The following is a 25,429-nucleotide window of genomic DNA, read 5'->3' as shown; positions in this document are numbered from 1 at the left end:
ACTTGGGGAACTGGTATAAATACCAATGCTCTGACTACTGTTACTGCTGTGAGTAACACACTGTCCTTTGTCTCTTGCACAAGAGTCCTGGGTCATCTGCCAGCATCCATGACACTTGTTAGCTTTAAGGTAGAGTAAAATCTCAGACCCTTTACAGTTCTTGAGAGTTAGGCTACACTGATGATCACTCTAGGGGGAAATGGAGAGTGGAATGCACTCTACTTGTTCTTCTATTGGTCAAAGATGGATAAGTGGCCTTTCAAGGAATACCCACTGTTCCATATGGAGCTTTGTCTACTGGCTAAGAGCCACACCCTTACTCTGTGTTCTCTAGTAGAAGGGCCCAGAAGCTGAACGGAGACATCCCAACCCTCTGAACTGCTTTGCAATTTATGATCGAGGTGGATCTCCTGCAGGGGCTTTCTACACAACTAGCGAACGCCTTCTCAAGGTGCTAACTGTGGGAGCATTCAGTTTGAGGAGTCAGACCCAGACGGAATTTACCCAGTTTCAGACGGGGACATAGATTACAAGCTCATGACCTCTGTCCCAGCCTGTCTGGGCCTCAGGAGGCTCTGAGGAAACTGAATGTCCAGTCTTTGGACAGATGCCATTTGGAGGGCCCAGACTTCTCGGGTTAAAAACTCTACATGGATCTGCATGGAGTTTCTCACCCCGGTGGCAGGATAAAACTGGGAGGTGCCCGTGTTCATTAAAGAGGAGATCATGTTCACACCTCCTACCTGAGCAGCTTGGATGTTCACATTTCCTTCTCGTAAGAGCTTCCAGACCACAGCCATGTCTTCATCGGTCTCTGCAGAAGCCAGGGGAGTGATCATCACGGCGGTGTAGCCAGCTTTGTTCTGATGGTCCACGTTGCAGACGCCTGCAAGAGAAACACCGAAGCTGGAACAGCTCCCGAGAGGCTGGAAGCCAGGCTTTAGCCTGTTCAACAGGATGCTGCCTGCTGGTTAAAGGGCCACAGAATAGAGCAATCCTTTCCCAGTGGTGGAATCTATGTTCTACATTTTTAGCAGCCTTTAACAGTGGCCACTTTTCTTTACAAGTTTTCTGAGGATACCCAGCAAGAAAGGTCCACATGAGAGTCAGAGGTGGCCAAGGGGGCCAATGACCTTGACTTTATTTCCTAAAGTGGAGGACAAACATTATTCCTATTCTACAGATGAGGACTCTGAAAGTCAGTGAAGCTATATCAACTGCCCAAGTGAAGGAGAAGTGAGACCAGGACTCAGGTCTATCCGGCGCTAGAGCCCATCACTCACATGGCCTCACGTCACCCACAGGTGTGTATTTCAGGTCTGGTTCTATGTCTATGTGTAACTCTTAAGCAGCTGGCTATGGTTGTAGGTCTTTTCCAAAGGCTAGTGATATCTTGTGCAATGGACCAGGGGACATGAAAAACACCCCAGGATAAACATGGGAAATCTTCCGGGAATAACCATTTTCATTTGAAAAGCAGAGCGGAAAATAAAACACTCCACAAATTTTTATATTAAAGCAATTAAGAATATACATTTCACAATAGAATGAAAAACTGGCATATTTTTAAGATGAAGTATTAAATGAGAACTCAAAAGAAATTTCTGCTTTGTAACCCTGGGGATATGCATTCATATCCGTTCCCACCAAAGGAGACGTAGGAGATCTTCAGCCTGTTATCTGTTGTCTGAAGGCTCCCACTTCATAAGGGCGGTACAGTGTGGAAAACCAAATCTTCCCTGTACTGTTGGTCATGCAAAAAATCTACATGTCTCTTTGGGACAATAATAAAGCTATTTCAGTAAGGCAAGTCTGAGATTTTCTTAGCATTTCTTCTGTAAAATGGGGATAATAACAGGATCTATAAGGTTACTGTGAAAGTTAATGAGTCAATGTATTAAAAGCACTTAGAACAGCTCCTAGCACATAATAAACACTCAATAAGTGTTAGCTGTTATTACTATTATTGTCCAGAATGGTATTCTTGTCTTTACATCCTTGCTACTTGCTCTTGAAGACTTAGAGCTTCATTGTAACAAATCTGGTTTACGACAAAATGTCAGGGTTACTTATAAGTTCTGTGCAGGGGAAAAAAAAAACAACATTTGTTTGACATTCCCTCCACTCCACCCCAAACAATTTTTCAGAAATGTGTCATAGTGGACGAGGATGCCAATGGATACAGTTGGGCTCATGTATCTGCAGTTTCCTCCCTGAAGCCTCTCTGGCCACTGTCATGACAAGCTGGGCTATGAAAGCCGAATAATAACTCTATGCATCGCCTCACAACTCTGTTCTGATAAAGACGGGAATATCTGCGTTGCCACGTTAATGACTTTAAAATTTTTACCCCGTGACTATTTTATGTTTGCTTTTAAGATGCATAAATGAGCCTCAGGTTACGATTCTCTATACTCTCTTCAGAAACGTGACCTATAACTCAGTAGAGTGAGAACTAACTCCTACCCAGGGGCTCTGAAAAGGGGCTGAGGACCCCTGGCTTTCACAGCAGATGTTTCTGAGCAGCTCCAGGGAGCAAACCAACCTCCCCAGAGGCGAGGAGAAGGCTCTCGACTGAACATCCTCCAACTCGGCCAGCTTCCTCTTCTGCAGAGGCGTCCTGGCGAAATAGAGGACAGATCACAACGGACTAAAGGGTTGGAGGTGCACCCATGGCTTTATTCTCAATAATGATGAGTCACTTCTGTGCAGCCCTTTACAGTTTGTAATGTGCTTTCCAGATGCTTCACAAATGGCTGGGAAGGGAGCCCAGTTTGGAGTGGGACACATCTGCCCTCCTCAACACCCCTACTACAGTGAGGGAAAGGAATGGCACTTTCAGACCGTCTTACCAGCCCCCTTCATTCTTTATGCTTGCAGCTGTTGTGCTATTTCAGCATGTTAAAGGGAAAAGCTTCCAAACCACTTTAGGGTTGATGAGTATTGACTGGATCTTGGACAACATCAGCAGAAATTTATAATAACCAAATCAAAGGTTGTCTGTTCTCCAGCCTGGCCTGGCCCAACCAGAGGACTTCTAACAGGCTGCAAGCCTGTGAGCTCCTTAGAGATGAAGGTGCTACGTTATGAATCTTTAGAGTTTTTGTGCACATAATAGGTGTGCCTAAGGTCTCACAGTGTCCCTGGAACCTAGCTTCGGGTAGTAGAAAAAAACCCAGGTTGGGAGGGTGACAGATCATGGTTAGAATTCTGGCTTAGCTACCTACTGGCTCTGTGACCTTGACCACATAACTTGACCTCTCTGAGCCTCAGTTGTCTCACTTGGAAAATGCATTAAATATCTGCTTCACAATCCCCGCAAGGACTGCATATGGTAGTATTGCACTGTGTCTGGGTTGGGGAAGGCACTCAATAAACAGTAGGTGGTGTTGTTATTCACGTTCTATAATGAAAGGCCCTAACACTGAATACAGTAAATGCAACCCAGAGGCATGCTCCTTTAATTATGTGCCTTTCTCAACTGAGTTACCATTTTTAGGGTATCCATGAATCCCTGAAGAATGTTAGAATTGTAACTTCGTCTTCCTCTGATGATGCAGAAAGAACTTTAGGCTGTCATTATGTACATCACCTTTCCATGCAGGTAAAGAGCCTCAAGGCTGCTTAATGGACTTTTGGAGAATGAAAGTTTACTGGAATTTAACCTAGCTCCCAGGAGTCATCCATCCACTCGTTCATCTAACAAATATTTTCACTCGACACCCACCATGAGCCAGGAACTGGTCTAGGTGCTGGGGATACTGAATGGAAGGAGACAGACAAGAGCCTCCCTCAGGTTAACTGAGTTCTGTTAGACTCAGATAGAAGGGACAAGCAAAGATCACGTGAAGAAAGAAACTGGGTGTACTGCTAGAGAGAGATGGGGCAGCCGCTTTAGATGTATCACCAAGAAGCCTTCTGCGGTGACATTTGAGCTGTGACTTGAATGATGAGAAGAAGCCAGTCATGAGAATAGTTTCAGGGAAAAGGGTCCAGATGGAAAGAAAATGCAAAAGTCCTAAGGAGGGAATGAGCGTGGTGAGTTTGAGGCCCACACGTGGCTGGAGTGAAGGGAAGGAGGGTGCATGGTGGTGGCAGAGAGAGCAAAGGCAGGCAGGACCAGGCCATCTGGGATTCCTGAAGGCCAAGAGCAAGGGGAAGCCGTGGGAGGGATTTAAGCGGGGGGCGGAGGACAAGATACAAATTGGGGGGGAGCTGTTGGATCCAAAATTCAGACTTCCTGATGGCTGTTTAAACTCCCCCTCCAGCTTCCTAAGTAAGGGTGTACAATTCTAGCATGTGCCTAATTCCTGGTTGCCACGGTATCGACTTCAAATCCCAGCAACACACTTAGTCATTGCATGATCTAGAGCAAGTATGTTGACTTTTTGGAGTGTCACTTTCATCACCTATAAAACAGGAATAATCGTCCTAATAACAGGATCGTTATGACGATTAAATGACATCTCAGGTGCCAGGTGCTTAGCAGAGGGCCTAATCCGTGTAGATCATTTGCGGTTTTATACCTCTTGTAGGTACCCTCCTAGATATCCCTCATACAGCCTTCCTAAGCTCACAGATGACATTCGACTGGGACCCACACACCTTCAGTCGGTCCCATCCCCCGCCTGTCCACACAGTCGCTCCTAGGCTGCTTGATGTTGTCACACGCTCTGCAGAAACTCCACTATAAGCCCTGTGGTGTCGTCTCAGCAGACGTAGAGTTCTTTGTTTGACTATTAACCACTCTTTCCAGCTCCTAAGATGATCAAGGCCATTTGCAATGATTCTCCACCAGAGGGAAGAGTCTTCCCTTCCTCCAGACTTCCAACAATTAAGAACCTAATGCTCACTTCCCTTCTCTCCTCCTCAAATCCCTCTGGACCTTCACCCACCCTCCCTTCCTTTTGCTTCCATCTCAGAGGAGTAAATATCCCAGCAGCTTGCCTATGCTGACCTCGTCTGCCTCTGCTGTGGATTCCAGGTTTTTCTAGCTCCTCGAAAACCTTGCTCCATCAAGCATCTTCTCTCCTTTGTATCTTTAATCTCTCTCTCTCTCTTTCTTTGTCTCTCTCTGTCTGCCCCTTTCTCTCTCTGTGTCTCTCTCTCTCTCGGATTCTTCTTCTCGGCCGACAAACATATTCAGGTCTCCTCCATCTCCATTCACTCAAAAATAACTCTCCCCATCCTCTCCTGCTTCCTCCAGCTATTGTGCTACATCACTGCCTTCCCTAGCCCATGAACGTCACTCCTTTCACTTCTGCAATCTGGTTTCCTCCCAACAGGCCCCTGAAACAACTGTTTCCAAAGTCACCAGTGACCCCTTCCCAAATCTGCCAACCAACCCCAGGCATCATCCTTCAGGGACACTACAGTACAGTATTTGACCCAGCGGACAATCTTCTTTCTTCCTGACATTTTCTTCTTCAATGGCCTGGGACTTTTCTCTGTCTGCCAGAACCTATCCGCTGCAGTGCACATTTCCTGCTCTCTAAACAGGGTATTATCTCACTTCTTTGGAGCCCTGAAATCACATTCTGCACCTCTCTCTGGTGAGCCATCATCCTGCTCCATCCTGACTGTCAGGCTGTAAGCTCCTGGGAAGAAGAGGCTCACACCTAGCTCACCTTTGCATCTCTGGTGGTAGTCAGTATGGACCTCATACACAGTTCACAAATATCTGATGAACGGTGAATGAATCAAATTGAGTCAAACTGATCAAATGGAGCCATGACTTTTGTTACAAAGTACTGATGAAGATGGAAAATGTGACCTTTCCTAGAGGCAGTGTGGTATAGCTCTGGAGCTGGACAAACTGAATACTTAGTGTGACTCTACCACTTACCAGCATTGTGACCTGAGCAAGTTTTATAACTCTCTCAGCCTCAGTTTCCTCAACTGTAACATGAGAACAATAATACCTACATCACAAGAGTGTTGTGAAGAATAAATGACATAATAAAGGAAAAAATGGTCTAGCCCAGCTCCTAGAACACAGGAGGAACTCAGAACAGTGAAGAATCTCCTCGCTGGAAAGAAGTGGGAACAAGAACTGCCCGTCACAGAGGGACCCAGGCTGCAAAGATGCAGCCATTTCTGACCTGTTTCCAGCAGCAGCCTCACGATGGAGAAGCTGGAGTGGGATACGCTGTAGTGAAGAGCTGTGTTGCCATTGCCATCAGCCAGGTTGACAAGCAGCTTTAGCAAGTGTGGGGAGTGAGGCTGGACCCCGCGGAGGTAGGTGGCCACCACAGCAGGGCTGGATGACTTCCGGCTGGAGACCCGGAACCACTCTTGACTGATGGTATTTAAGCTCTGCTTCTGAAAGATCAACAGATTCCAGTTCCAGGAGGTTACCTACCCGGGTGCTCCAGCAGGGGTGTTAATTTCCACTAGGAAAGGTCAGCTTAGGATGCTTCCACTTCTATCCCTTCAGCTCCCTCCAAATGTCCATGTGATTTACTCCTAGAGGGCTCAGAGCTAGTGGGGTCCCCATGCAGCAGCACACTTTGAACCCGTGGGATCGGTCCCCCATATGAGGTAGACAGGAGGATTGGGAGAGCAACACAATAGCCAGTGACACAGCACATTACTCGGGGACAGTTTGAGTCTACTGTACGTTTCGATCACATCCCCCATATGCACAGGATAACCATGACCCCCTCTTTCATGCGTCTATGTAACCCTAGCCCAGACTCCACCAGGGCATGTGCATGTTTTTAACAGGCACAGCTGGAAAGTCACAACATTTTACTAATGGGAAAAATGCACACTGAAAGCTAAGACAAACAACATGCCCAATTTATGCTTGAAGTAAAACCCAAACAGATGTGCTCGAATTATTTTTGGCTTTTAAGTTTTGCTAGGACCTTCAGAGAAAATGGTTTAACAACCCATGGCAGGACCGCACTATCTGCAGTATTCAGCTCCTTTATAACCATGAATGCAAATGACACCAACTCTGCATGTGACATGACCTAAGTGTTTAAAATGGAACATGACTAGATTATTTTTCTAAAGGGGAGGAGAAACGATGAGGCTGTGACTATTAGAGATGATTTCACATTCATTCTGGAAAGGCCGCTGAATTAGGAGTCACTACACCCTAGGGGCCGGGCATAAGTCCTGGCTCAGCTGTGCGACCTTGGAAGTCCTATAACCTTTTTGAATCTTTCCTGTCTTGTCTATAAAATGGGGGTGAAAAAAGGGCTGGGTCCCTAACCTCCCATGCTCTACAGAGTGAGGTCCTTGCACAACCTGCTTTGTCTCTAAGGTGGAGAGGGGGTGTCCTGTGCTTTGATCCTAAAGTGGGTGTGATGTCAGGTTTGTATGTCCTCTGATCGATTTTCTAGGCGGAAACAGTGGACCCTTTTGTGGCTAAAACACTTCTTATATATCAGAATATCTCGTTTACCCGTGGAATCTTCAGGAGAATCTGGAGAAAGATCCTAATATTAAGGAACATAGTGGTAGATTTTAAATGAAGATCTAAGCAATAACTTAGCTCTGTAATTCATTTAAGAATAAGTAGCAGGAGTTTTAATCAACATCCACCTCACATATTGGTTCTTTAACAATCTGGGAACAAGTTATTTGCCAAATCAGCGAAGATAAAATACTCATGAAAATGGGCTAATCAATCGTTTTTACTCTTAAGGCTCTTCCGCAAAGGAGAACAAAATGGGCTTTAAAATGCTTACAAGCTGTTACACATTGGGTCTTATCAGTTGCTCTCACGACTTGGGAAAATGTGTCTGTGCCAGTGCCTCTTGATTCAAGCAGAAACTAATCCTTACATGTTTAAATCTCCATGGTCCATGATGGTGTTAAGGAGCAAACAGATGTATTTTCTTGCTTTTGGTCTCTTGACCCATAGGTGCACTTCAAGAAAAACAGTAAAGACTACAGAATGAAATGCCAGGGCTTGAGGGTAGTGGAGACATGCGGTCCACCACCTTCCTTTTATTAATGAGGAAATCATGGCCCTGAGGGTTGAACTGACTCACCCAATATCTCACCACTATCTAGCGGTCCTGGGAATAGAACCATGGTTCCCATTCCACCCGCTCTTTTCCACTCTACTCACGGTTCTCTCAAACTGCGAGGCAGTTTTGAGCCTAAGCCACAAAAGTTCTATGACACATTCGGGTTGGGACGCCTAATTACACTTGGTAAATGCCTCTGAGCCGCAGGCCTTGTTCCTGTGCACGTGCGTGGGTTCCGCTTTCTCAGCACAATCCATCACCTTGGGCAGCAGAGTTCGGGCAAATGAGAGAACAGCCAGCGGCCAGGGGCCCGTGCACACCCACACCGCTGCCTCAGGCACGGGACCCAAGTCAACGCAGGTGAAACTTAAACAGTATAGAAATCTTTACATGATGATGAAAAATCAGAGTACCAAGAGCTGGTCAGTGGTCGTCCCAGTTTCTGGCAGATGTTGGCTCAATGCCCGGCATGCATTAAGGAATTCTTCTGAGGGTTTATATCTAAAGAAAAAAAATATATATGTATGTATGTGTGTGTGTGTGTATATATATATATATATATATATATATATATATATCAGTCTCCATGTTGATAAAAAATAAAGTCCCCTACCTTGACTTTCACTCTCATCTTTTAGCTCTCAGCCACTCAAACACCCAAACTGGGCAACTTCGCAGGGTCAGGGGCATTCCTCAGAAATACTGGGTGAATACAGCCTCCTGACGAGGAGGCTTGGCTTCTGAACTCTTCTGAAGAGTGAGTTAAGCGCGTTGCCCTTTAGATCCTGCTGTTTTCAGGGGGCAGGAGCAGACCACCAAAGCATTTTGGGGGCCACGGGCCCAAGTGCCATTCCTGACACGCTGGGAAAGGGAGAGTTATCTTTCTGACTTTGGAGCCAACATTTTCTGCCTGAGTGACTTGACAAATCCAAAGGACTTAATGCACAGCAGCAAATTTCTTCCGGTTATTCTTCCATGAAGGACACAGTAAGTGCTAATTGAGTCAATAAAATGAAAATCAATTAAGCTGGGGCGCTCTCAATGATACTCACTCCTCCTGTGCTAGTATAAGGGCAGACTCAGCACTGAGAGGCCTAGGTTGGGAGTCAATGGCATTTGGTCACCGAGAAGCTCCGCTCTCATCGCGTCCTTACAGCGCTGCTATTTTGGAGCAGCCTGCGGCACTGCTGGACAATCAGCTGCCATTCACTGCTCATCACTCCTTCAGCAACCAGGCTGGGGATGATGGTAACGATAATGAATGGTACTTATTATTCTCATTTCTCCCATTTATCAAGAGCCTACTATGTGGCAGGCACTACAGGAGGCATTTTGCATACTTTTTTACATACTTTTTCTCATCCAGTCCTCAGATCAAATCTATCAGGTTGCTACTATCCGCATTTTACAGATGAGGAAACTGAGGCGACCGCAGCTAAATAACACCGTGGCAGACGTAGGATTTGAATCCAAGTGTGTCCAACCCCAAAGTCAGTACTCTCTTCATCATGCCATGTGACCTCTCATCACTTTCAAAAACAGGGCTATGTCAGTATGGCCAAAGGGAGAGACAGAAAAACATGTGGGAGAATCACAAAAGACAGGCGTTGAAACACCATCTCTGCTAGCTGTGTCACTAACTTCTCGAAGCCTCTGTTTCCACATCTGTAAAGTGGGGCTTGTAATAATTTCTACCTTACAGATTGTTAGAAGGATTACATCAAGAGAATACCTGTAGAGTCCTTCACATTTTCAGTGCTAAGGCCATGTTAGCTTCATATGCAGAGCTCTGTCTATGACAGTATATCCCATGAAGGCAGAAGTTATATCTGTTTAGTTTAACCAATGCACAGTACCTGGCATAGATTGGAAACTCAATAAATATTGGTGAATGGATGGATAAATGAATTAACAAACGACCAGATGAAAGGGTGAATAAATGCCCTTGCTCTTTCTCAGAGGATCAAGTGCCCCATCTGTTCCCATCTGACTCACCTCTCAGCCTTGGGATGGGGAAGCTCTTCCCCAGGCCCGCTTTCCTGGTCTGTGTCACGGGTGCCCTCGGGAATGCCCTGCCCCGCCTTGTAGCTGAGGTGGGCATCCTTGCCCCGCCTGTGTTCTGGGCCATCACATTTCTTCTCGGCCTCGCTGTCAGACAAGTCTTCTGGGGAGGTGTCCTCACTGCTGGTCTCCTCACTCGAGGTGGTCTCATAGCTGGGAAAGGAGACAAGGTCACTCGTTCCGTGCTTCCTGCCCGATGCGCGTGTCAACACTAATGAGAACTCGGTGGGCTTTAAATAACACTTCCGTGCTTGCTAACCTCGTCCTCCATTCTCTACACTTGCAGTGCTGGGCAAGGGGACTCCCAGGAAACCTACTGTCAGAGGAACATGCTTTTAAGAGCTCTGTACCTTTAACGCTGGAGGCCATTTGGGGAAAGGGGTAATTAACTAAGCTCTTCGCAACAAACACACAAACAGCCCATGGCCTAATTGGTCGATGCATTCAGATGATCCAGGTATCCAAGGCTCTCATGAAAGCATTTGATTCTGGAACCCTAACGTCCTGTCCTGAGAGGGACCCAGATCTAGGCAAACATCCCCCACCCTGAGTTTTCTGAATCGCCTAACAAATCTTCACATCTCTGGGTGACTGTGAAGCCTCCCTTTGGCCGCCCTGTTCTATCCCAGCTTACAGCTGACAAGGGAGGAACCATCTGTGTTCACTCCTGGCAGGGTTCCATGGGACACGTGAACGGTTGGGATACTTGAGCCTAGCACCTGCCTTTCTCAGTTGCTGTTTCAACCACGGCTTAAAACAGCAAAAGTGAGGGCGTGGGCCACTTGACTGGCCTTCCCTCCCCAGCAATGATCCTTATGTTCAGTTATATGCAACTCTATTGCGGTGGCAGACCAGAGACCAGAGAGGAAAGTTCTGGAAGATGTATTGATCCCTCTGCTGATGGTCAACAGGAGACCTCCGATGGAGGTTGCTCCAGTTAAGATGAAGATTTTGGGTTCTTGGCTTACTGGCACTGCCACAGAGACCAGGGGAGACCAGGGGCCACAGCTTCTCCTGAACCCCCTCATGCCCTTCATCTGAATGGCGGTGCCTATGTAAAGCCCCTGTGCTCACTGGATTTGCAAACCCAGACTGCTCCCTGGTATGCTCACATTCTGTCTTGTTCAAACCCCAGATATTTCTTCCTCTACCGTGCTTGGAACAACATTTTGCTTTTGTGATTAAGAAAACTGGGCATACTAAGTTTACCAAACAGTTCTTCTCTTAGAATTGCTTCATAAAAGCTCCACCTGGAAGTTCATTCATTCATTCAACAGACATTTATTGAATACCTACTATGTGCCAGGCACTGTTCTAAATGTTATAACCAAAGTCCCTATCCTAACTGAGCTTAAACTCTAAGTCGGGAAAGGCAGAAAATAAACACGTGAACAATATATTCAGATAATGATAAGAGCAATGAGTAAACTAACAACGGGCCATGGGCTAGCGTGCTGGGAGGAGGGGCTACTTTAATTAGAGCAGAAGTTTTTGTTTTTGTTTTTGTTTTAATTTTATTTATTTATTTATTTATTTTTGGCTGCGCTGGGTCTTCGTTGCTGCGCGCGGGCTTTCTCTAGTTGCGGCGAGCGGGGACTGCTCTTCGTTGCGGTGCGCGGGCTCCTCATTGCGGTGGCTTCTCTTGTTGCAGAGCACCAGCTCTAGGCGCACGGGCTTCAGTAGTTGTGGCTCACGGGCTCTAGAGCGCAGGCTCAGTAGTTGTGGCGCACGGGCTTAGTTGCTCCGCGGCATGTGGGATCTTCCCGAACCAGGGCTCGAACCCGTGTCCCCTGCATTGGCAGGCGGATTCTTAACCACTGCGTCACCAGGGAAGCCCCCAGAGCATAAGTTTTTAATGTTGGCTGCATGTTAGAATCACCTGAGGGTGTTTAAAGTTCCCAATACCTGTACTGCACCCGAGACTAATTAAACCGGAGTCTTCCAGGAGGGGGAGTCAGGCATCAGTATTTTTAAGTCTCCCCCAGGGTTTCCAAGGTACAGTCAAGGTTGAGAACCGCTGCACCAGACTGACAGATACTGAGGGATATCTGGGAGAGAACTTTAAGTGGAGGAAACAGCCAGTGCAAAGGCCCCAAGATCAGCCTGACTGAGCATGTTTAAGGGAAGAAAGCCCGGAGCCAGTGATGGGGGATGAGGCAGGCTGTAGTCACGAGATGGACCTCCAGGTTTTGGTACAAAGCTGGCACTTTTGGGGACCTCCCTGGTGGTCCAGTGGTTAAGAATCCATCTTGCAATCCAGGGGACGCCAGTTCGATCCCTCATTGGGGAACTAAGAATCCACGTGCCACGGGGCAACGAGCCCGTGTGCCGCAACTACACAGCCCAGGCGCTCCGGAGCCTGCACACCGCAAGGAAGAGCCCGTGCCGCAACTAAGACCCGACGCAGCCAATAAATAAATAAATAAATATTAAAAAAAAAAAAAAAAAAAATCACAAAGCTGGCACTTTTGCAAGTATTTAAGCAGGGGAGAGAGAGGACCTGCTTTAGACTTTGAGGTTAGTCTGATTCTGCTTTCTGTACACAAACTGGGGAAAGCTCAGAAAAAAATTGTTTCTCCTCTGGCCAGTGTCTGGCGTCAGCAGGAGTGAGAACAGCAACGCTCACAGAACCTGCCACAGTAGTGACGTCACCCTTGTCTGAACTGGGTGTCTTCCTTCTGGTCTCACCCAAATTAGCAGGGGTTCCGACCTGTTCCGGGCAGCCTCCTGGGCCCACCCCTGGCTGGGCCTGGTGCCCCTGCTTTGGGCTTTCCCACCATCCTCCACTTCTTTCTCTACTAGAGTTCATCTCAGCCTGTCAGCATTCTCCCTTTACTTCTGTCTTATCTCTGCCCATGTCCAAACTGTGAGTTAAAGGCAGGGACAATGATTTATTTGACCTTTTTATCCCTACCACCAAACACATCATCGGTACTTAATAAATGTTTGTTGAATGACTGATTTAGAAAATATTCTAAATCCAGTGATTTACTCTCTACACTATATAAGGTCTGGTTCATGTTCTGAGTCAATAGACATTGATCATTTTTCTTCATCCTAAAAAACGTTGGTCTGGTTTGCCGTAAGTTAGTTAAAGGAAAGAAAAAATTAAAAGGATGAAATTTGAAATTCTACAAATTAAGAATTTGTCCTAGGTTCAGTGTTACGGTTCAGATTAAACGTCTTCCTTAAAGGGCTCATGTGTCCCCAGACTAGCAGAAGGCACCAGAATCCTGGCCCCAGGGAACACCAAAGCCAAGACATATTAAAAGCACAGGATCCAACAGACTACCACAGCTGGCAAGAAGCCAAACACATGCAAACCCGAGAGGGAGTTTTAAAGGGCCGTTGAGATTAATTCCCTTGAAGAAGAATGAAAGCCAGATGCTTCCCCTAGGAAAAGGGAGTGCTCAGGACAACAGCAGGAGAGGTAGTGTGGAGGGCAGTCTGGGCTTCACGAGCGATGCTTACCCACCGTTAACCCCAACAAACTGAAGGTTCTTTTTGGTCCCATTACCTCCTGCACGGAAGCCATAGTCTTTCTTTTTCATTATGGATTTAAGGCTGGTCGACGGGGAGATCTCTAGGCAGACACAACATCACAGGTTAGCATGACCTTGGGGATGCCCCAGAATGCAGCAGAACTGGGACTCTTGCTTTGAGGGCACACAGGCTGAAGGTGTGTGAAGAGGCAGAAAGGGAACTAGATCATTTCCATCAAATATACTGAGGGTCTTTGAGGTGCCCCAGCCTTCTGGTCAATGCCAGCCAAATTGTTCCGGTTCACAAACCCTCTACGTGTGGATTACAGAGTAGAGTTATCGGAGCATTCTTGAACCATGTGGTGTGAGTGCCACTGTTGTCCCTATCTTAGTCTGGGGAAATCTGAGGCTCAGATTTGCTCAGTGAATGGCAGAGCAGGAGTAGAACTTAGGCCTCCCGACCCCTGGTCCAGCACCCACTTCTGCTCGAGGGCACCCCAGCGGTCCTTCCTGACTCACAAGCCGGATGACACTTGTGATGTGGGGTAGGCACGGAAAACACATGAGCAAGAGCACGAGTCTTCTTTTGCTGGGCTCAAAGTTACAGGAGGCAGGTCACAATCAGTAAGACTAGCACTAGCACCGAAATAATGAGAAAACAGCCAATTTGTGATCTGCGGCAGGAAGCCGACTCACACGCTGCTGCCCGTTGAGCAAAGCAAAATATGGTTCCACTTAACTCCAGAGTGTGTGATCTGTTATAGGAGGAAGAGCCGCTCAGCCAAAGGGTCGACTTCCACATGTGAGTATCGCTCAATTTCTCTCTCTCTCTCTCTCACACAGACACAGAGAGAGAGAGAAAATAATTCAGTAAAATATTTCAGTTCCCAATATAATAATCCTCCAAAACAAGGCTACAAAAAACCTCTAATGTGCAAGAACTGGGCAGGACCACAGGAATGCAAGAGCCCAAGAAACAATTAAGGAAGGCAGAGGTTTAAAGCACTCACAGCCAGGGCCTTTCTTCACCCTAGACACTGCCTTTGCACAATGCAAATGAGAAAGAGGCACCTCTCTGGGCAGACACAGTGCTGCAGGCTTGGCAAGTGTGGGCTGGGTTTCAGCTCCCATTTACCCTCTGGCATCTCTGTGCCCTGTGCTACATGAACGACTGTATGTGGTGGCCCTGCAGTCAGTCCCAACGTTAGAGCAAGGACAAGAGCAGAGGTTCCAAGCCTCCACTGTCACAGAGATCAGTTTTTATTCCACTGGGTTCCTGGATGTGCTTAAACCTTTAAAAAAAACCATATGCATGCAATTAAAACCCTTTTCCCCTTTGACTCGTCAAGGAGCAATGGTTCCCTGTCTCAGGCACCAGTATTTACCCGTCGGCGGGGAGGAAGAGGGGCCCGGGGGCTCCTTCTGGGGTGGAGCGTGGGCCGAGTAGGCGGACAGCAGCAGGTTGAGGGAGCTCTGTAGCTGGCTCTGGATGCTGCTGAGCTTGGAGGCGGGCTGCTTGATGGCACGGGCCAGCTCCGGGTACCCATGCTCCAGGCAGCTCCACTGCTCCTGCAGGAGCTCCTGGATCTTCTTAACGTACTGCCCAATAGTGGCATCGGCGGTGGGCGAGCTGGGTGGCCTTCCTGGGCGCTCCTTCCCCGGGAGCTCTGAACCGGCCTCCTTCCTCCCTGCTGGGGGAGCCGTTCTCTCGCTGCTCCTTGGAGAGCCTCTTGCTCCCCTGACTGGACCCTCGGCTCCCACCTGATGCCCTCCCTCCTGCTCAGAGCGTCCTTCTTCGATCCTGAGCTCAGTGGAGAGGCAGCTGTGTAAAGAGGGGGTGAGGACCATCTTGGATCCCTGTGGCAGTGACAGCTGGGATGGTGACACAAATTCTGCTGGGCTCCGATCCCCCCATTTGTGACTTTCCTGCCTCCACAGGACGCCATTCCCCTTTCCCCAGGCCCCCCAGCTTTCAGATCTTGTGCTGCCCATAAGGTTGACCCCAATGCTCTTGTCACACGACTCCGTGGTCAACAGTCCGTGCAGAGGGTCCGTGTTGACCATGGCGTCAGTCTGGCCCTGAGCATCTTTGGTGCTCTCGTGGCTAAGCTTTTCTGTCAGTTGAGCTACGGTGCACTCTAGCTCTCGAATCCTCTGCCCCCTAGCCTTGATTTCCTCCTCCTGCCGCTGGAGGGCAGCTCTGACTTGGGCTAGTTCCTCAGTTCTTCCAGACAACTCGCCCTCAAGGCCCGAGAGCTGCTGCTTCAGGCTGGAGATGCTGCCGGGATCCACGGAGGTAAGGCCCAGGCTTTCCTCCGTGACCCGGATGCCGATGCTTCTCACGTCTACTTCTACAGGTGGCGGCGGTGGGATCTCGCTGATGTTGAGCTCGATTTCTTCTAGGGCGAGCTCATTCCCAGGGACGGGTGATGGCAGAGGTGGGGGGCTTGGTGTTGGGGAGCCGGGGGTCGTGACCGCCACCTCGGCTTGTCTGCTTTCCTGTTGGTCTTCTGCATCCTCTAGAACTACAAGGGATGAGAAAGGAGGCCTTGAGAAAGGGAGGTGATTTGGAGCTGCTTCTTCACCCTCTGGAGGCTCAGGCCCCTTCCGGATCAGCTCCGCTATTCCTGGCACCAGGTCTCCAGACTCTCTGGCTTCCGGTTGGGCTGCTGTTCGCTGGGTGGAGCTGGAAAAACCTGCAAATCCTTCCGTAGGACCAAAGGCGCCATCACAGACACCGCCTTCGCCCTGAAGTGGGGGGAGGGTGGGCGGGGTAGGGGGCCCTGAGTTTAGGCTCGGGTCCTCTGAGGCCCTGTTTTGCAGCAGCGTGGCTGGCATGCTGGATGCTCTCAAAAGCTGGGGCCGTCCACTCCCGGAGGCGACCTCAGCCTCCCTGGGACCAGCAGCCTCCAGCTGTCTGGCGGTCTCCGTCAGTAGGGCCTTCCGGTGGTAGCTCGCCTCGCTCCCGCCGGCGGCTTGGGGGGGATCACCGAGCGGCAGCGGCTGGGCTCGCGCCTCTGTCCCGAGCGACACCTTACTTGGCACCACTGGGGGCCAGTTCGGGTGGGAAAGAGCAGCATGGGGGCGAGCCCCGCTGTCGGGAAGGCTGAAGTTTCGGGGCAAAGTGCTAAACTTGGCCTGCTTGGCCCTTCTGTGGATAGGAATCCTTTTGATGGTGTTTCCCTTCTCGATGTCATCCACGTACTTGAGGAAGTCCAGGTCTAAATGGAAGCCATATGGGGTCTCCACGGAGTAGGGGTGGCTCTTTGGAGGGTCTTTCTCTTCATCCCCCTGAGAGGACTGGTCTTTGGCTGGGAGACATAAGACATGTGAAAAAGAAGCGCAACGTTAATGAGAAAGACAGGCGGTGAGACCTAATATCTCTCCCATAAGCATTCTCCTAAATGTTCCAGCCTCTGAATTATGCTGAGATGCTCACCGTCTTTTGGCTGGGCTGAGAAATCCTGTTATTAAATCAATGTGGACTTGGCCAATGTCTCCAAGGAAATAGGTAGAGGGAATAGTTTCCAATGTGCAGTATGGCATTTCAGTTACCGCTGTGGCCAGGAATTTGCCAAATCAGGGTACTAATTGGTAATTATGAATATGGACGTTTTCAAAGGATGAGATACACGATTGTCTCAATATTAAAAAAGGACCTTGCATTATTCAAAAAGGTCCTAGCAAATCTTGCTAAAGCCAGAGATATCAAGGAGCCTTGCTTCCTGCATTATTTAAGCTTCCTCTGATGGCTGAGCCTCTAGGTACATGAAGCTCAGAACGGGCACCCATAATCATGCACAGCCTATGCTCTTTTCCACTGGAAAACTGCGCAGTGCTTAACAAACAAGTTTCACTTTCAAAAACTCATGCCAGGTAAGGAAATACCACCTTTTTCACAAACTGGAAAAAAAGGTGGTGGAGGAAAATGGGACAATCAATGTCAAAAGGGACATTGGCAAGCATCCTCCAAGAGGTGTGGGACTCATGATTTTTTAGAGCAGCCCAAAGTATCAGGAGAATATCACAATGAGAAAGTTCTCCATCACACCGAGGCACCACTGATCCAGCAGAGGATGCTGAGAACAAGTCAGTCCTTTGATTATTTGAATCCATAGGGATTTGTCTCCAATTAGCGTCTTCCTCAGGTTAAATAATCTTTGTTGTTTTGATGTTCCTAATGTGACACCCTTTATTGTCTCTGTGACATTCTGCTAAACGTGATCTGAAAATGCTGAGTTCAGGAGAGGACATTAGTGGAGAGCACAGAGGCCAAGAATATGGACCCTGGAGCCCGGTCTATATTTCAGCTCTGTGACCTTAGGGAAATTACTTAGCCTCCCTGTGTCTCATCATCCGTAAGACAGCAATAATAACAGGTAAGATGAGATTGTGAGGACTGATTAATACATATGAAGTGCTTAGAACAATGCCTAGCACATGATGAACATTCAATACACACTCAGTATTGTAGTTATTATCTTTGTGGAAGTCCAAATTACAGAGAACTGAAGCCCCCTAATGGAAGCTGACTTGCTAGGTACATAGGAGGGGATCCTCAAATTCTTTGTGTCTGACTGATTGCTTGACTCCAAGAGTAATAGGCCCTGGGGGCAAAATGACAAAATAGCAGTAATTGAATTCACTTACCTCAACCACTATTTATTGAGCACCTCTGTTGGTTGCTAAGATAGATCTTAAGGACACAGAGATGAATCAGGTATAGCTCTGCCCTCAAAAAAAAAGTATGGTCAAGTAGGAGAAACACCAACAAGTACGATGCAGTGTGACAAGGATGGTAACAGATACATGCTCAAGGACCAGCGTTCCTTCTTGACTTATTTTCCTAGTTTCTCCAGAAAAACTTTCTTGGACTTAGAGGCTAATTCTGCCTTGGTTGGAGAGGGATGACTTCATAAGAGTGACATATAACTGGGTGTTAAATGATTAAATAGCAGTTTGCCAGGAGAACACAAGAGGGTGAAAGACATTGTAGCTGTTTATCTCCAAGATGGCCATTATCAATTCCTACCTTCTCTAGACAGGCAAAGGAATCTTTTATATTGAGAAGTGGGGTCCATTTCTCTATGCTTTTGAAACTCAGCTGGCCTGTGACTGCTTTGACCAAAAGAAAATGGCAGAAATTACACTGAGAGAATGCCAAGACTAGGTCATAAGAAGCCTCTAAGTTCCACCTGGGTCTCTTAGAATGCACACTCAGGGGGAAGCCAGATGCCATGTAAGGAGTCCAACTTCCCCGAGACTGCCATACTGTGAGGAAGCCCAAGTAGCTCCAGAGAGAGGTCATGTGAAGAGATGGTGAGAGATGCCTCGCCAGCCTGAGCTGTTCCAGACATCCTAGCCCAGGTGCCAGGCATAAGTAAAAGAACTTCAGACGACTCCAGCCTCAGCCATCATCTGATTTCAATGACAGAAGGGACTCCAAATGAGAACCACTCAGCTGAACTTGTGTTAATAATGCATGATTGTTTTAAGCCACTAAGTTTTGGGGTGGTTTGTTTTGCAGCAATAGATAGCCAGGACAGATCAGATATATGTCAGAGAATGGGCAAATGCATTAAGGTGTGAAAATCCATAGTAATCCAGGGTTCTATAAACACAGTTGATATGGTTGGAACTTAAAGTGTGGAAGAGAAGGGTGAAGAGTAGAAAAAGATAAAATTGGAAAGGTCAGCAAGAGCCAGATCAGAGAGCCACTTGTATGCATGCCAAGAAGCTTTGACTTTACTCTCTAGGCAGTGGGAGTCATCAAAGGGTTTTACACAAGGGAGTGACTTGGTCAAATGTGATTTCACAGTGAGCATTCTTGCAGAGGATTAGAAGAAGAACAAACCAGAGGCCCGAAGACCAGTTGGGAGATTGCTGACATGGTCAAGGTGAAAGAAGCTAAGGGAATGGAAGGAAGGGGCAGGTTCAAGAAGAGGTGCAAGTGATGGCATTACCTGGGGCACATATAGGGCTGCTTTTTCCCTAAGAGTGATGACATATTTGGGCTGAGCTCTTCCCACTTGCCTGTCTGATGTATCCTTCTGGCCAGTGCTACATGCTTGGGGCACAAGAACTGTGCTTAGGGAAGTACAGTTATCTCCAAAGAACTAACGAAGCCAAGTACACACATAAAGGCTGAACCCTTGAACACTGACACAATCGACCCTACCAGCCTCAGTGCTAAGTAAAGTTGCAGGGCCTGTGGGTGAGTAAGTCACAGCCTCAGCAGGGAACACAGCAAGGCATTGGTGCTGATCCACAGGGTTGGTCCAAGTTGGGTTCCAGAGCTTGTGTGCAGATACCTGGACTCCAGGCAGATAAGGAGTAAACACTCCTCCAGCACCCAAAAAAGTCCAATTAGTTCCCATTCACCCACATGATTTTTTACAAACCTGCTTTCTCCCAAAGAGGCACACTGGTAGTCTCAATGACAGCAATTGTTCTCTGTTAGTTTCCCAGCTGCACTTGGCTATACTCTTAGGCCTACTGGCCAGTTCAGCAGCCTCCTGGATTATAGGAACAAGCCAAATCAGAGAGGAGGCATTTGTCTAAAGTTAAATAGGGAGCAGATTTATGACCCAGAAGGCAAAGAGCACTCCAAAGGAGAGACTGCATTATTTATCTGCTTACTGCCTCAATTCGGTAGAAATGAACTGATTTGCCCATCAGCCTCTGAGAGCAGGTCCAGAGCACAAATACAATAATAGCATCAAATGAGGAACAGCAGGTTCCAAGGGAAAATATTCCACAAGGGAGACTGAGGTGAATCAAAGAAGTCTGTGAGACTGAGCAGTTATCCAGGATGATGGGTTTAATAGGTGCTTTCCTAAGTTACACTATGGGGTCTCTCTCCTCTCTCTCTCTCTCTCTCTCTCTCTCTCTCTCTCTCTCACACACACACACACACACACACACATTGTGCTGCTGTGCCTGCCACCCACCATTCTGCATTCCTTCTCTTTCTCCCAGTGCAAGAGGAATGCTGGACCTTGAATGAGGGAGCTTGATCTGATATGCTGGGAGATCTAGGCTCACATTAAGTTCTGCTCCTTTTAATTCTACCTGGTGATAGGTATGCAGGAGCTCAGAATTCCAGGCATTGGGCCAGGGTGAGAATTAATTAGGAGGACTGTCTCTGCTCAAAATGAACTTCAGATCTGACAAACCAACACATAACTGGCTGGAGTTGAATCCTGCCTCTGTTACCTCCTACCTCTGTGATTCTGGGCAAATTATTTAAATTCCCTATGCCTCAGTCTCTGCATTTGTAACATGGTGATAAGAATACCTAACTCACAGAGATGTGATTATTAGCACCGATGCAGTAGAGAACATGGCATAGGTATTCAACAAAGGGGCCAAAAGATGAGGATGGGCTGGTTCTGAATGGGGCGGGGGGAGATTCACTGAGAATGTGTTCTTTCTTGAATATTTAACTCTGTGTTAGGCCTAGAGCATCAAGAGGGAGTGAGAGTCCAAGAAAATAATTCTGGAGAAACTGGGAAAAACGAGTCAGGGGAGAAGAAAAAAGTAGGATATATGAGGCTCAGAGCTACCTAGAATTCCCTACAGAGTCTCGGTCTGAAAGCACCCCAGATCACTAGACCCTTGGAAAGGACCTGCAAACACAGTCACGAGCCTAAGACCTACAGGTAGGCATGAGAAAAGGGATTAGAAGGAGACAAGGGAAGGAGGAAGGGGCCACAGTCATTACCCTGAGGGAAAAAGTGAAGTGGGGGGCAGGTAAGGGAACCCATCAGAGGTATTTAAAATGAGAAAAAAAGTCCAAAAGCCTATACTCAGTTTCTGAAGGAAATGGGAAAAACAGAAACTAGAGAGAAAGTGGCCAAAAATACAACCGGAAAGAAGGTGAATTAAATGAATCTCTTTAAAAGGCCAAGACAGCGGAAGCTGTCTTTTCCCTCCTCTGCCTTTATTTTGTGAGATGTGTGTGCTTGAAGGGAGGGGTGCCTTTCTTAGCTAGTTGTGGGTGATCACGTGGAAAGCAGCCATGCCAAGGACGCTGAGCGGGGACAAATGAGGCAAGCAGGAATGACAGGCCCCCGGGGCATTAAGGGAATTAGCTGGTGTTCTGCGGGACCACTTTCAGGGATGCGCTGAAAAGGCAGCTCTCTGGGGAGAGAGGCAGACTTTTGAAATATATGGTAACTGCATTTGGAAAGAAGGATGAGGCAGGGCTGGAGCTGCCGTCCAGTCCTTGAGTCCTGTACCAGTGAAGGGCCATATAGGCTCTCCTGTTTCCTGACATTTGGTGATCTGGAAAAAGCATTTCATTAGAAGTCAGGGGATCGGGGTCTAGTCTATGATGTTTGGCAAGTTTCCTGGGGAGGGAAAGGGGAACATTCATCGAGACATTCGTTGGGCTAGATAGTTATTACTTAACAACCTTACATGCATTATCTCATTTAATCCTTTACCAACCCTGTGAAGTAGGTATTAATACCTGCTTATAGACAAGGTGTGGCAGACTGTTTGCAAAAATAGCCACAATTATAACCCACCCTTGTGTACTTCCCTCCCACACTGACCCTAGGCTTGGCCTTGTGACTTGGTCAACAGCAAATGTGACATATGCAGAGATTTGAAAGTTGCTTGCACATTGGAGTTTGTCTGTTCTTGCTGTGCTTGGAACCCTTCTGTCATCATGTGAACAAACCCTAACTAGCCTGCTGGGCAACAAAAGATGCATGGCCAAATCATCACCAATGCCCTAGGTGACATGGAGTCAACCACCAGACATGTGAGTGTAGCCATTCTAAACCATCAGGACAAGTCACCCAGAAGACCACAGACATGTGAACAAGTCCAGCAGAGATCAGTCAAGCTGGCCCAGCCCAGAATAATGGCTTAGCCAACCCACAGAATCTTTTAAGAAATAATAAATATCTTTAAGTCAATACATTTTTGAGTGGTTTGTTACACAGCAAAGCTAACTGATATAGGAGGGAAGTGAAGCTCAGAGAAGTGAAATGCCTTGGAAAATCACACAGGTATGAATGTAGGCTCTTTTACCAAATTGTGCCTCTTTTTTAGACCTCAAGTTCCTCATCTCTAAAATGAGGTTAATGAGTGAGATCATCCTGCTCCCTTCTTGCTGCTTGGAAGGGATGAGAAACACTACAAAAATTACACAACTCCAGTATAAACATAAGCCTTCATTTTCATTCCCTACTACCTTCTCTTGTTCATGTCTGAAACACACAGTTTGGGTTTCCCAGCACCGCCTATTTGGGGACGGTCTCCCGTAGGCCTCCCCTGAGCTATTTCCAGGATTTATGGTAATAATCGCTTTCCAACCCAAGTGCTCACTGTAGACCAGGGAATACAAGGGAGCCTGCCTACCGTCTGTCTTCTCCATCTTAGAGAATGCTGACCGCCAGTCTCTTGGGCACTCTTCTTCCGATAAGCCTGTAAAATTTGTTGGAGAGTTCTGAAAGAAAGAGGATGGAAAAGTGGAGAGTCTCATTACAATTAGAATAAGTATGGAGGGAACATAGCACCAAGAAAAAAAAAAAGTAACACCCCCTCCTTGCCTTTCTCCCCGGATGCCCATGTGCTCATAGCTCTCCAAGGAGGGAAATTAAAAGCCTATACACACTCCTAGAGTATAATCTTGCGTGTGTCTTCGTGGAATGTTAGCAGTGGTTGACACCAAAGGAAGCCTCTGGTCCAACTTGACAGATGAGAAAACTAAGGCTTAGAAGTTAATTGTTCTGTGCAAGGCCTCTCAGCACATTCATGAAGGAACTGGACCCAGGGCTCCGACAAGCAGCATGGTGCTCTTTCCAAAATATCAAGAGCTGAAATCTACTCACTTCCCGTCATGGTAAAAGAATTATAATCCATTTTTTTTGGAAAAGCTGGAACCAGAGTACCTATAAGGGATCTGTGACATCCCAATCAGATTCAAGAAAAAGATGAGCTAATTGGAAGGACTGACTAGGAGCTAATAGTTTGAGGTGATTTCTAACCAGGGGCAGAACAAGGGGGAGTTCAAGCCTGGTAGCCAGAAGACATCAGTAACTCTGCAAGCAGAGTACCCTCCTGACTCTGAATTAGGGTACCTTGAGGTTTGATCATAAATTCTCCCCAAAGTTTCAATCCTTTTCCAGGACTATTTCTTCAAATGGTAAACAACCTGGATCCTGCCCCCAGTACAGTAAATCACCCAGGAAATTGGTTTTTATGATTTAACTCCACACACATCAGAATCATAAATTATCTGTGACACCTCAGCAGTGGAAGCGGAGTTGTTTTAGGAATTCCAGTGTGCTCGACCACGAACTCCAGATCAGAGAAGCGTACCAGGGATGAGGGCAAGGTTGGGAGGACGTGGGGGTGAGAGAAGGACAAGGGGTGGCCCCCAGCAACCTGGGATGGAAAATGGGGAGCAAACAAGCAAACTGGGGAAGAGGCTGGGAAATATCAGGCCTGCCAAATAAGAGGAAGTCTGAAGTCTGCCCGACAGAAAGTTTGGCGTACCCTCTTTCTGTGAGTGCTGCTACTGCCTCCGAAGCTAGCACCCTGCTCCTGTCTTGATTCCCCCATAACCACGTTCCATGCAGCGGCCTATGCCTATGCAGGAGTGGCAGAGCCTGGAAGGGCAGGCAGGGTTTCTATAGGCAGAGACACTCCTTGCAGAAAGATCACAGACGCTAAATACCTCACTCACCTTTGTGGCAACAAGGACTTGAATTTGGAGCTGGAGCGGAGAAGTTAGGGAGCAGGAGGATGAATGTGGATGGTCCTGGAGGCTAAAAGCGGCCACTAAGGAGGCCGACAGTGGAGAGGCATGGAAGCTTCTAATCAGGGCTGAGGGAGGGTCGCCCTTGTTAGAAAGAGGAGGCTCTGAAACAACCTAAGTGTCCATCGACGGATGAACGGATAAAGAAGATGTGGCGCATAGTATATATACGTAATGGAATATTACTCAGTCATAAAAAAGAAGGAAATCTTGCCATTTGTGATAACACGCACGGACCCTAAGGGCATTATGCTAAGTGAAAGAAGTCAAAGACAAACACTCTATGTGAAATCTTTCTTAAACAAAAGAGAACTCATAGATACAGAGAACAGATTAGTGGCTGTCAGAGGCAGGGGTTGGGGGGTGACGGCTGGGCAAAATGAGTGAAGGGCATCAAAAGGTACAAACTGCCAGTTTTAAGATAAAAAGTCCTGGGGATGTAAGGTACAGCATGGTGACTATAGTTAACAATACTGTATTATATTTTTGAAAGTTGTTAAGAGAGTAGATCTTAAAAGATCTTGTCGCAAGAAAAAAAACTGTAACTATGTGACAGAGTGGATGTTTACTAAACTTATTGTGGCGGTCATTTCACAACATATACAAATATCAAATCATTACGTTGGACACCTGAAACTAATACAATGTTACATGTCAATTATAACTCAATTGGAAAAAAAAGAAAAGAAAGAGAAGGTTCCTGGGCAGAGGACACTGCTGCCGATCTCAGTGCCCCAGGTCTGCAGTCTGCAGCCGGGGGTGGGGCCTCCCAGATGCTGGCAGGCAAGAGAGGCCCGGAAGCTTCAAGGTGAAAACTGGGGAAGAAAAGGGTCAGGATGCCAACCCTACACGTGGCCCCTCCATCATCACGGCCTCTCCTCTCCTCCTGCTCCCTTCCTCCTCCCACCTCAAAACATTACTGAATAACAGGCAGAGCTCGGAGCACTTGACACACTTGAATTACCACACGCAAGCCTCACCATAACCCCAAGAGGATTATCATTGTCCCCATTTTCCAGGCAGGGAGACTGAGGCTGAGAGAGTTTGCAGGCCTGCCCCAAATCATATAACAAGCAAGTATTAGAGCAGGATTTGCTCTCAAGTCTCGTTGACTCCAAGCCTGTGCT

The 25,429-nt window shown here is 47.4% G+C and overlaps 1 protein-coding gene and 1 long non-coding RNA gene across 7 annotated transcripts in view; one reads left to right on the top strand and one right to left on the bottom strand.

The window, feature by feature from the left end:
- The window catches only part of LOC309613356, a 62,776-nt gene extending 56,683 nt beyond the window's left edge, over positions 1–6,093 (top strand). The window contains exons 5-6 of the long non-coding RNA XR_014235674.1: positions 1,184–1,304; positions 2,148–6,093. This is a non-coding gene — a long non-coding RNA (uncharacterized lncRNA). The remainder of the gene's footprint in view (positions 1–1,183; positions 1,305–2,147) is intronic.
- Positions 1–25,429, bottom strand: part of KANK4 (KN motif and ankyrin repeat domains 4) — a 67,760-nt gene that overhangs the window by 9,690 nt on the left and 32,641 nt on the right. For 4 of the 6 annotated variants that reach the window (XM_082356635.1, XM_082356633.1, XM_082356634.1 and 1 more), the window contains 7 exons: positions 22,901–22,988; positions 14,914–16,839; positions 13,518–13,629; positions 9,981–10,199; positions 8,399–8,486; positions 6,102–6,321; positions 744–886 (listed from right to left, as the gene is read on the bottom strand). In XM_082356635.1, coding sequence (XP_082212761.1) covers positions 744–886; positions 6,102–6,321; positions 8,399–8,486; positions 9,981–10,199; positions 13,518–13,629; positions 14,914–16,839; positions 22,901–22,916 — 2,724 coding nt within the window. In that variant the 5' untranslated portion in view covers positions 22,917–22,988. Of the gene's footprint in view, positions 1–743; positions 887–6,101; positions 6,322–8,398; positions 8,487–9,980; positions 10,200–13,517; positions 13,630–14,913; positions 16,840–22,900; positions 24,410–25,429 lie in introns of those variants that run through there. The other 2 variants (XM_082356632.1, XM_082356637.1) reach the window with 2 other exon arrangements.

This window comes from Balaenoptera borealis (assembly GCF_965194805.1).
Source record: "Balaenoptera borealis genome assembly, chromosome: 1".
NCBI classification, from domain to species: domain Eukaryota; kingdom Metazoa; phylum Chordata; class Mammalia; order Artiodactyla; family Balaenopteridae; genus Balaenoptera; species Balaenoptera borealis.
Note: the sequence above shows the minus strand (reverse complement) of the source record. Positions and strands in the feature narration are given on the sequence as shown.